The sequence below is a fragment of the Leptidea sinapis genome, chromosome 43 (assembly GCF_905404315.1).
Source record: "Leptidea sinapis chromosome 43, ilLepSina1.1, whole genome shotgun sequence".
Lineage (NCBI taxonomy): Eukaryota > Metazoa > Arthropoda > Insecta > Lepidoptera > Pieridae > Leptidea > Leptidea sinapis.
In genome coordinates this window covers 6,098,083-6,110,989 of record NC_066307.1, presented here as the reverse complement: position 1 = coordinate 6,110,989, position 12,907 = coordinate 6,098,083, and the positions used below count along the sequence as shown (strand labels likewise).

Here is a 12,907-nt window from a genome sequence, read left to right as displayed (position 1 = left end):
AAGAAAACTTTTAAGTAATAGAAATAAGTGAATAAAAAAAAACAGTAATTCACAAACATATCAATCAGTATTAGGTAAAAAGCATCTATCTGTGCTTTGTTGAGTAACTTTGTCATCGTCCATAAATCCAAAAATAACACGCGGCATATTATTCAAATTTAAGTTTATCCTCATCCGTCTTAGAGGTTTTAGAGGTGTAGATTCCTTTGCAGTTTTAGTAATTATCCAAAGAATAATATAAAGTTTAGCAAACATGCATAAACTTTATATTATTCTATCACGATACGACTAAGAAAAAAGAAATTTCTATCAATGATTTTATATAAATTACGAAAATTGATCCTGTTGTTGCCGATTATGAGTCAAGTTTTAATATAGACATCGTTAACGTTAGATAAACAAACAAAGCTGGAGAGTAAAGTTCCCGGGACGTCGGTTCCACGTCATGAAACTACTTTGACGCAATTCGACCAACTGCAGCCACGTGAAAATATTTTTTTCTATAGTTTATGATTGAATATTTTTATTACTTTTCATAAACATTGTTACGAGACGAGGCTCAATTTGTCTTGAGTGTTTCATCGAAAATAACGTCATGGGTATTATTTCTGTCGTAATTTTAACAGATTCTATCTAATCAGTTTGTAACGGCTCTTTCTGAAGTCTCTAGTATTTATGATTGTTTTTCTTTTCTTATAATTTGATTTAGTATGCTTAACTTACTATGCAATAAATAATAATAAATGTTCAAATTAGAAAAGTAATGTTCCTGAACTTGGGGTGATAAGGGATTAACGATAACACTTTTTGATTGTCTTATTTCACCCTAGGTCACCATTTTTGTTGGTATCAGGACTAGACTAATAATGTGTATGTTTGTCAACAGATGCCACAGACAGTGCCTCGCTCCGGGTGTAGCCCGCCATCAGCGTCCCAGGGTGAGAGAGCAGTCCCTGGATCACCGACAGATATACATCATTTACTACGACTTCTTGGCGCAGAGTCGCCTCCAGATCCGATGTTACATTCCCCGCCAACCTACAACAAACCACCACCACCTTATCCAGAAGATACAAATTATCTTGAACGCCTTTATGATTTTGAGGCATATCCAACACCATCGCCATCTTCAGAAGAAGGTTCAATACCCACAGTAGCATTACATCCACCTTCTCCGTACAACTCACTTCAGTATTCCCCAGCTTTCATTAAGGAAGAACCAAACAGACTCTCCGTACCTGGCTTCGCATCACCATACCCTCTTTCTCCATCAGATTCCTGTATATCATACGGTAGTTATAATCAATACTCCTCACCAGTGCCTCAACACGACGAGTATATTGACATTGAGGAGTTATTAAAGGAAAACCAAATACTACAAGAGAGTGTGCAGCACCAATACCTTACACCTAAAATAGAGGTAGAAGAACCAAGAGATCATATTTTATTAAGATCTGTTCTAGAAGATACATCATTCCAAAAGCGGCTTAACTTAAGACCAATTCCATTGGAGCTAGGGAGTGTGAAAATGGAAGAAAGTAGCGGAGGAGCGGCTGAGGAGTCTTTAGGAACACCTGATATAGACCGTGTGTTGTCTTTAGCAATAGAACAGTCTAAGCGGGATGTTGACAATGCTTGCACAGTTCTTGGTATATCACCAGGTGAGTCAAAATGAATAATAGATGTATTTATAAATCATTCCATGCATTATTTATATAGTATTTCTCATATAATTGCACATTTTTATGAAATATTTATGATAGATAGTAAATAGTCCTTCTGTTGGTCACCGTCTTCTTATTAGCATAGTTATTATAAATGACGTCATGATAAACTCACAATGCCGTAAAAAATCCAATATTTCTAAGTAGCTGCCGCTTGAACACATAACAACTATACATCGTTTCCTAGAACATCATCAGAATAGTAGATTACGCAACTTACAAGCTATTTGCTTCTTAATGTATTGATGGTTTCTTATATTAATTACTCGCGTTAGTTTTTCAGTTCAGTTTTAAAAGTGTGTTACTATACGCTATCAATTAATGTATTATCATATCTATATGTATGTCTACGAATATTTTGGTGTTTCTTTTTAATACCAAAAAAAATTGATGGAACAACTTGACCGCGATTTTCTACTTTTAGTTTGTAGAATGTATAAGGCTTGCAACCACTGACCTGTATAAATACCACTGGACAGACAGTTCCTTATGTTTGATAGCGAATTTTTTGTGCCTATTTGAAGCGCCACTCGCGAGCGTCCAGAGAACTAATTGTGACGTATACTACTAATGGCTTGGAAGGAACGTTCAATACTCTGAAGTATTTTTGCATTTTGAATTAATTTCGTTCGTTTTCAGTGTTATTTATACTTCAAGAATCAACGTAATAAAGTACACATTTTTTTTGTAAATAGTTTCCCACCCACTATCGATGTTTGCTGAGCTTGTCATCACTAGTTTTAGTACTGCAGACTCTCACTACATGGCCAACAACGCCAAAATGTCGAATATTAAACAGGAACAAAACCACTTTGACAGCCGCCAATCCAGTGGTATATTGTAGTGGTCAGTGCTTGCACCCAAATTACAATTTGAAATTGTTCAATCCTATGACCATAGGATACCATACCAGACTATCGCATAAATGAAATTTCCGCAGGCGTAGTTGCGCGCGGCAATTCGCCATGTAAAAATCCTAAATACTTATTTTCTTGTTATAGATCCATTGCAGTGGAGTACAGATGACGTCAAATCTTGGGTTATATTCACACTACAGCACTATAATCTACCAATGGTTCCTGTGGAATATTTTGCAATGGATGGCCCTGCGTTAATTGCTTTAACAGAAGAAGAGTTCAATCACAGAGCACCCCAGGTAATTAAAACAATATTATTCTGCCAGAATTATCTTTGTCGGTCAATCATGATTTTGTCGATGACTGGACTTTAGCGATATCAGTATATTTTTTTGTAAATTCTGTTTTAGAATTGATTTTATGAACATGGTTCATAGTTAGTATGATTGACTTGCCTTTGGTACGTGGAACTGTTTACATTACAACTGACTGTGGTAATCTCATGACCCTGCTGATTAAGGTCGTGTGATAGCAGGGCACAATTTGAAAACTTCGATAGCTATTGACTGATAAGAGGAAGATTATAAATAATAAAAACATGTTAATTTCAAAACATAGTTGACATTACATTGTTAAATATTTGACTATGATTAATTTAAATGGGGACAGTGAACCTAGAAACAATATAACCTAATTAGGTTTTTCATATGAAGTAAATCAACATGATATAATAAATCTAAAGACTGATTTGAGATAAAAGTGATAATTATGATTATAATTAACTAGCTGACCCAACAGACGTTGTTCTATCCATAAAAAAAACTCTTGCGGGTGGAATTTCGTAAAATCTTGCCTTAGCTGACCTCTACTCGGCGAAAGGAATATTCCTACCAAATTTCAAGTCTCTACGCCTTATGGTTCCAGGGATATCATCATGAGTCATATAGGTGGAAATCTCTTATACATATATATAGATTAAAACATATTCGTTGTCAACTTAAGATTAAAATGATTATAATGTGGAGTCTACTGCCGCTTCGGTGTGATGTGGAGGGAACGGTGTAAGAAGTATTCGCTTAAAATAATTTTCTGCACTTTAATAAATCTTTTATATTCGTTCTGCCTTGCATCTCGGAAAGGGGCTTCTTTTTCACTCGAAATACCACCGTACGCCGATAAAGCTAGATCAGCCAGTACTCCAGTATCATGGTAATGATGCACGTTACCCAAAAAGGTTGATATACAGGTGTAAAGATATTTTTAAGATTGGATTTTAAGTATATCAGCGCAAATGGTAACTCCAGCAGAGACTGACTAAAATAGTCATCACATAATGTTACTTAATATTAAGATTCAGAAAACCTAAATTTAATTCAAAGTACTAAATATATTAAACTAAATTTACTCATATAATGTCTTTTATTTTAGTTCGGTTGTGATTTAGGATATAGTTCACGCTAATTATGCGCATGATCGAACTCAGGAAATCCTTTTATAAGAAACGGCCTACCGTTGCATAACAACTTACATTTGCGTAACTTTGCACCAGTAATATGACGAGGTGGAAAACCCAAGTACACAAAAAGTGGCTGGTTATAAGCTAATTTTGCAATGAATAAATATTACATAATCTCATATTGAACTCTAAGCAGGTAGTTTTCTGACTATGCAAGTAAGGTTTCGTGAACAATAAATATTTTCGTTTAAATTGAGAATGCTATTTATTGACTACTAATACGCGTATTTTTTTCTATAAGACTGAAAACATTACTGTGCTTCCTCTGTTGCGGCAGGAGAAAGTGGACGGCGGTGATCACTTAATATCAGCCGATACGAATGCTCGTTTGTCCTCCTGTTCCCGAAAAAAACGTGGCTCTTAATTTTTTTTCCAAATTGCCTATGGCAATTCAAAATAGACATGGTATGTTTGTCTATTACAGTCTACATATGAAAAAGGATGATCTTATAAGAGAAATAAACTTCCATGAATCATAAGATCTGGAACGACAAAAATCACATGTGAACTAAGATTAGGTACCTAAAGTATAATACCATAAAAGGACCATCGAAATCTTCTTGTTTAAGAAGTCGGCAAATTTTAACTACTAACCGTGAACCTTACGATATTTGATTATTATTGATTAGATTAAAAAAAAACTTATATTTTAAATGCTCTCTTAGCATCTAGGTACCCTGCATTCGTAAAGCAGTTTCCCTGACAAAATAAAAGGAAAACTCGTGCGGATAAATTTTTTTCTGCAAAAATGAAAATAAGCAATGCATGACAATTGCGAAGGGCACTGGGCATTGGCCACAAATAAGGTCCAACAGTTACTACTAGGTTTACTTTCATGAAATGTATAATAGAATATACGATTTCAACGATCACACTATGTTTGGTCAAACATCTTTAAAATTGTGATCCAGAAAATGTTCTCATACAAACTTTTAATGAATTGAGTGCAAAATTATGATGCAATCAAAATTTCGGCTGTGATTCCAATATACTTCAAGCATGATTGATATTAAATATTTTAATCACGGTTGACACTTAACTAAGTCGTCATTTGCATCGTTAATATTAATGCTACTCCTGTGTGTAGTACATTCAATCAACGTAATTCAAGAAAAACGTTCCAAACCACAATCATGTCGAAATTGAGTTAAGAACACAAAACTGGTCACGTCATTCATATTAACGGGCTGAAAAAAATGGCAGCCCTACTGTCACTCTTTAAATGACATCATGACTTAGTAGCCCAACCCACATGTATGAATACATTAATATTTATTCAACTTTGAACATGAATTCCTTAAGATATGATGTTTGTGGCTTGGAACGTTTTTCAGGAACTACGTCCAATTATTCTCCTTGAAATTATTGTTATGAGTATATTTTGGCTATGACTGAAACCCGCTGATTTTCTTATACTTATACTTGAACTAGTTCAAAATTATTCTGTGCGAGCATTACATATTACATACGATAACGCTGCCCTAAAGATTTCATTCCTAAATTTGTAGGGTTCAAAACATACTTGTCTGAATTCTTCCACCTGTATAAACTTTCACACTTTGAGCAGCTTTAAATAAATAATAAATTAAATGTATGTCAAATATAGCTAGGTATATTTACATAATTAGTATGCGTGTAAGGATAGACCCCTTGTTTATGTCATCGCTAACAAAATCGCCGCTTATAATTACCTCTGAGGACATAAGCCCATTTAATATTACGACACTACAACCAATGAAAAGGCCAGTCAATAGTTATGGCGTCCGACCACTTGCTCAACTTTCTCCAATACCAATGAAAGTCCAGTGAGATCGCTACAATTTGTATGCACTAGAGGAGCCTAGAGCATACAAATTGTTGTAGTCTGGTTTGTTTTAAACATTACTTGAAATTACTTTATATGTGTAGGAACATTGTTGCCTTACTAGATGAGTCATTGACCCTTGCAAACGTTCGTTTGTATCAAAACAAATGTGGCGAGGACTTATGAAAGGTTTTCATCAGCTAGATAATACTGTAGAGATACATAAAAACGTTTTTAAAAGTTTTTTAGGCGTGTTTGCGAATTTTGTTGAACAGTATGAATTTTCAAAAAATTTATAGTTTTGGCGTTATTTTGCGGAAATCCAAAATTATCTAAAATTTTGAAGTATCTTGAGTGTAAATTCCGCTAATATGTCTTCAGTCAATTCGACGCGTGTTTCGCCTCTACACGAGGCATCCTCAGGAGATGTTGACTCGCCAAATTCTGGTACTGAGTCTCGTGGCAGATAGAGCGAGATAAAATAATAGTATTTTAATAGCTAACTAACTAGAAATAGGTACGCACTTTGCAAAATTTGACAGATAAATTTTGATACATAAGCCGTTTCAATATACTATGTATCTAACAAATCGTTTTGTTGGCAGGCTGGAAGCACTTTGTATGCGCAGCTAGAAATCTGGAAAGCCGCAAGACATGAAAACTGGAGAACAAGCTGGAGCGACCACGAGCAGCCTGCTAGCACACCCGCACCAGTGGTGGCCACAACTGATGATATAAGTGATGGTTGGTACTTCACTCTAGACTATCATAAGACGAGCAAATTCTATATTAAAGTAAATCGAGGTCTGCAACATCTATTGATATAATAAACTAGTTACACGTCGCGCTTTTTACCAGTGGAGGCTCCTTTGCACAGGATGCCGCTTAGATTATGGGTACCACAACGGCGCCTATTTCTGCCGTGAAGCAGTCCTGTGTAAGCATTACTGTGTTTTGGTCTGAAGAGTGCCGTAGCTAGGTTGCGGCTTCATCTACAGGATCAACTTTACAGTTTATAACCTGCTCAACCCCGATATTTGCATATTAGGAAATTGACTTGAGATGTCGCTCTTGTAAATCTAAACAATTTGTTAGGTTTTTAAAGTGATAACCCTCACTTCTAGGATAATAAACAAATAAAATTTGAAAACAAAATTTTATGAACGATGCGGGACTCGAACCCACGACCTCGGGCGTTCCCTGCCAGTGCTCTACCAACTGAGCTAAACGTTCGAGTGACGTATCGTCATAAAAACCTGTATGCTTTGTTCAACTCTCAGGTTGCAGCTTCATCTACAGGATGTACTTTACAGTTGATAACCTGCTCAACTGATATTTGCAGTATCTAGCAACTATATGTGTGTAGAGGTTCTAGAAATTTTTAATTAAAATATTATTTCATGCACGAACTTGGTTGATTAAACATAATATGCAGAGTTAACGTAATCTAACAAATAGATTTATTTTAGAGACACTAGATTTTTCAGGTACACCAAAATCGGAAGTGCCGTACGGCACACTACGCCCTGATAAAGTTCTGACAGTCATTTTGTTTATAAGTTAGAGTATTTTACATAGTCATATAGTTTGTTTCAATAGCTTTCTTATACATTCTCTCATATCATCTTTATCATATTAATAAACGTAAAATAATACGCATTGACAGACCGCTGCGCGCGCGCCCAGATCACGCCGATCTATTGCATACCGCGGTGCGGAGGCCCTTGCCGATTACCACTATTATTATAAAATAGATAAAATGAGAAAGGACCCGCTTTTATATTATATAGAGCAAGCTATTTTTGCAAGCATAGTCTTAAAAATAATGAAATGTATATAATTGAGCTTCTTGAAAAATACTATAAGCAGATAAAGTTAAAACTAGAAAATCAATAGGCTAGGAATGTAGCACGGTGCATTGTTGACCGTTAGAGCGTAGAGCTTGGGTCCCACATCCAAGACACTATTCAATGATGTATGAACTATACTGCGCTTCACGAAGCGGACAGAAGGAGGACAGACGTCGATGGATGATGTTTTATATAATGAGTTAACTTACTAACTAGGCAATGGTGAAGTGCTAACTGGCTAACAATAATATTTTGCGGGTGGCCTGAAAATGTCATAGAATTAACTAATATCTTCTGTCTATCTGAATCTCGAAAACAGCTCCAACGATTTTCATAAAATTTTGTATACAGGGCATTTCGGGGGCAATAAATCTATCTAGGTTTCAATTAAAAAAAATAGTTTTATCCGTGTTTCAAGGAGAAACAACTACAATAACATTAGAATACAAATGTTAATTTCACAACTATATACAAGACTATTACACATATGGCATGGGACATTCGGTGATCCGGAAAGCAGAAGACCCCTGTTCGAATTCAGATGCCCTTTAAGTTTTTTTTTGTTCAAGTTTAGTACATTCTTAAAAATCCGAGCAAGGCGGTCGTCCGGATATTCTTATATCATTGAGATAATATAAACGGTTAATGTAATACTAAAATAATAATGAACAACTATCTTATTTTTTAAGGTCCAGCTCAAAAATTTACTTCCAAATTTCTTTAACTATTTTTCAATATTTTCTTTTCAATCATCAAATTAATTTAAAAGCGTGTAATTGCAATTAATTCTTTAAAAAGTATTTTATTTAAATAAATGTATGACATTCTAAGCAATTATTGATGACGATTAAAATTAAGGGAAAAGATTCAAAATAGATTGAAACATCACGGAGATGGATTAGCCGCGAGGTTATTTATACATTTAAATGTAGACACGTAAAAGACATAACAATTGCGCAAAACTGTCCAAAAGCAATTTACGTAAGTTCCATATAATCAATAGTTTTTGATTTGTCATAATATAATCAATTAACGGAAAATATTTTCATCTAGTTTTAGTAAAGTAATACAGTAACGGCCTTACAAATAAACTTGACATAAAGTTATACCTGAGAATAAACAAAGAATATGCAAAATGTTGACTATATCGCTGACAACAATGTCAAAACAATGATTATTCTGAAGTTTTCTGAATGTCAAGGAGCCTTGCAAATAAACGCGGGAAACGTTATACGTCCGAATACATTAATCATAAGCAAAATGTCTATTTTCAAACATTGTGCGTATTCTTGGATTATACTCAGGTATAACTTTATACCAATTTTATTTGCAAGGCCGTAAATGTCTAGCTTTGTTTTACTTTTGTGATTGCGTTCTTTAGTTTATCCTTTATTCTTCTATACTGATTTACTAAACGGCATAGAAGATTATATCAATGAAATTTATTTAAATCGTGTACCAGTCCTATTAATACTTCATGATTAATAAAAAGAATATAGTAAAAGTAAAAAAAAAACATTTTTTTTTTAAATAAAGGTTTTAAATATACTCATGATTGGTATGCTTATAAGCAATCTACGACAACGTTTACACCCAAAAAAAACCTGTGATAAGTACAACTAACATAGTTTGTACAAAAATGTGTCGATTGAACGGAGAAAGGATAGTAATTAAAGAAAAACCTTGCCTTACGCAGACGCGGGGCTAAAAAAGTGTTGGTACTAGCACAGGAAACATATATCGACATTTATCTACGGCCAGCCACATTGCTGGCACAGATACTATATCGACACATGGAATGTTTACAGAAAACTTTACAGCACGCAATAAACAGTCTTTGAAGAATTGAATTGCTTTCAAAATAGTCCAATGGAGCAACGTTCAAAATTCCTTTTGAAGTGGGAGTGAAATTCTTATTTATTTATCATCACTTTAAATAATACAGTTCTGAGATATATAATTCAAATTTTGTCACGTAGTAAACATTTGAGAATACAAAATATCTTTTCTTATACAGTATTCAATTTAATATCTAGAATTCGTATCCAAATTTAAGACATGATGGGATTAATGGATTTTATCGTATTCATGGACTCTATAATTTTAAATCTGCCTTATTAATAAATTTGGTGTAAAGTCATAATGGAGAATAAACCAAGAATATGCAAAATGTTTACAAATAGACATTTTGCTTATGATTGGTTTATTCGGACGTATAACGTTTCCCGCGTTTATTTGCAAGGCTGCTTGACATTCGGAAAACTTTAGATTTTATTTTTTAATTTATTTAGTGGCACGGGATGCAAGTCCATATGCAGAATTATAATTGTATTGACAGTGCTGCCAGCGATATAGTCAACATTTTGCACATTCTTGGTTTACTCTCAGGTATAACATAGACAGATAGAAGGCCGTAGATGTTTGATCCAATAGAACTTATAGGATGAGACGTTTCTATTTGAGTCACAAACATCTTTTTAATGAATTATTTTTTATGAAAATAAGGGACGAGACGAGCAGGACCTTCAGCTGATGGTAATTGATACATGACCACCCTGCCCATTACAATGCAATGCCGCTCAGGATTATTGAAAAAACCAAAAAATTCTGAGCGGCACTACAACCGCGTTCGTCACCTTGAGACATATGTTGTCAAGTGTCATTTGCCCATCCCATTTTAATTTCACTAGCTACGGCACCCTTCAGACCCAAACACAGTAATGCTTACACATTACTGCTTCAAGGTAGAAAAAGGCGCCGTTCTGGTACCCTAGTCCAGTCGGCATCCGGTGCAAAGGAGCCTCCCACTGGTAGCCTCCCGTCTGCAGTATATCTTATTTTATTACTATATATGTTAGTAGTGGAGTATAAAATATATTGAACCGTCCCTAAGAAACAGTTATATGGCAATAGGAGCATCGATTAGAAGGCAATACTTCAAGCCATATATAGCTGTCAACTTCTTACAGTTCTTTGATGGCCCAGTTCAACTCAGCAAGGTCGAATACTTAACTATACAGCTATAAAATACTATTATACCATGATTGTAGTTAAAGATAAGTTTAATGTTTTATTTATGATAAATAATACGATTAACTGACTACGATAGTCTTTATTAATATTTAAGTGTCACCTATTTATAATAAAAGTTTCAATGTATTGTGCAAGAATATCCCATGAAGTTTTCTGCTGCGAATATAAATTATGAACAACTTCATTTATGTTATTTCGTAAAAAATTGACTATTGGGCGGCTTACGATATTTATGAATATTTAATTTAATTTAATTTGGGATTATTACTAGTCCCATTTCTGTAGAGTGAAAACAATTTAAGGAATAATTGTTGTGTTTTATATACAGAAAATTACAATGCTGATGTGTATATTTTTGAAGTACAATACTATTTTAAATAAATTAGCAAGGTTAAAGGTGGGTTTTGGCCTATATTTGTATGATTTCATAAATTTTTTAAAGTATTTATTAAGTTAAGGCAATGCTCTTATCAATAATCTTGCCTGAATGAAAATCTCTGTCAGCTGAATTAATTTTATCAAACAAAACTCAGAAGAAAAATAAAGTCGTTCATAAAATATGACGTATTATTATATATACATTAGATCGTATTCTCAAAATAGTAGAGGCATTAGCCGAGATGAGTTTGTTTACTTCTTACGTTGAAGGTGTTACGCTTAAAATAATAAAAGATTATTGCAATTCCAAAATACCAAAATACCGAAGCTTGTAAGTCTTTATAACCCCAAAGCACAAGACTAAAAGACACTATTTTAAATTTAAGAAATGTGTAAATTCTAAAATATTAATAAAATACTTTGTCTTAGTTTCAGTAGATCGGTTACTTGGATGAATTAGTGTTAGAGGTTTAAATGTACATAAATAACACACAGCATCGATATTGTAGCACAAGAAATAGGCCCTGAATTGAATGTTACAGAATCGATCATAAATTGTATTGTTAGTTCTATAGATTGTAATAGAGTGTCCGATACAACGAACGAAGTCAAAACAAACCGACGTAATATAATATTATATAAGTTATTGCAATCGTTTAAAATGAAAGTACTGTTACGAAACCTAAATGCATTGTTTAATTACACTGTTATTAATGTTTAACAACAATTTTGATAGTAAAATTGTTACTGTAAACTCATATGTCTACTGAACCACAACCAATGGACGAGAATTAAATAAATTTCAAATTTAAAGTTTACGTTAAAATATAAAAATAGTTTAATGATATTAAATAAACATTATACTTATAACAAATTTATGCGATATAATAATATTTTTATTAATTGTATTTAATATCTTCTTTATGACAATATTGTTCAGTCTAAAAACATATAAAAATGAGGAATAAAAAAATTTTGGAAGTATAATTTCATGCGTGCGTAATTTTTTTTTTTTTTTAGAAGAGAGTATCCCAAAATGAGGTCAAATTTTAATTTTAAAGCTGCTCTTCACTGAACATTTTGTTTCAAAATAATTTCTGCATATCTAAACTGTTTGCTATTTTTAAGTAATATGCCTAGCATGCATCTCCATCTCACATGTAGCCACAGCCTGAGAGTATAACAAGACATACCAATAAATGCGTCACTCGGACGATTGGCTCAAATGGTAAGAACGCTCGGAAGGGCTCCGGGAGACTCGGGTTTGAGTCCCGCATCGTCCTTGAATTATGGTACAAATTAAATTTGTGTATAAATTATTAAATATAACCTCTTTTGTCAACAGATGAAGATTCAGAACCAGCAGGAGCAAGCGTATCACAAGGTGTCGGCAAAGTCAAGTCTGGAAGTACGCACATACATTTATGGCAATTCCTGAAGGAATTACTCGCTTCACCCCACATTCATGGATCTGCTATTCGGTGGTTAGATCGAAGTAAGTTACAGTACCTTGTAGATTATTTGACAAAGAATTGCATTTTCATTCAGGTAAAAATCTACAATCCGCCAAAATTCAACACAGGGATCAATCTTGGGTCCACATTTATATTTCATCGACATTCATAGAATTACTAATAGCGTCTACTATTAGCCTCAGGCCATTAACACTTTTTCAATCAAAGAGATAAAGTAAGGTGGTTATCTCTTATCATTCGATGATCAAACAGTTTTATTAGAATCTCATT

At 33.8% G+C, this 12,907-nt stretch overlaps 1 protein-coding gene across 4 annotated transcripts in view; it reads left to right on the top strand.

Moving 5' to 3' along the window:
- LOC126977013 (DNA-binding protein D-ETS-4-like) overlaps positions 1-12,907 on the top strand; it is a 40,554-nt gene that overhangs the window by 24,212 nt on the left and 3,435 nt on the right. For all 4 annotated transcript variants that reach the window (XM_050825658.1, XM_050825661.1, XM_050825660.1 and 1 more), the window contains exons 2-5: positions 887-1,661; positions 2,726-2,880; positions 6,507-6,645; positions 12,508-12,657. In XM_050825658.1, coding sequence (XP_050681615.1) covers positions 887-1,661; positions 2,726-2,880; positions 6,507-6,645; positions 12,508-12,657 — 1,219 coding nt within the window. The remainder of the gene's footprint in view (positions 1-886; positions 1,662-2,725; positions 2,881-6,506; positions 6,646-12,507; positions 12,658-12,907) is intronic.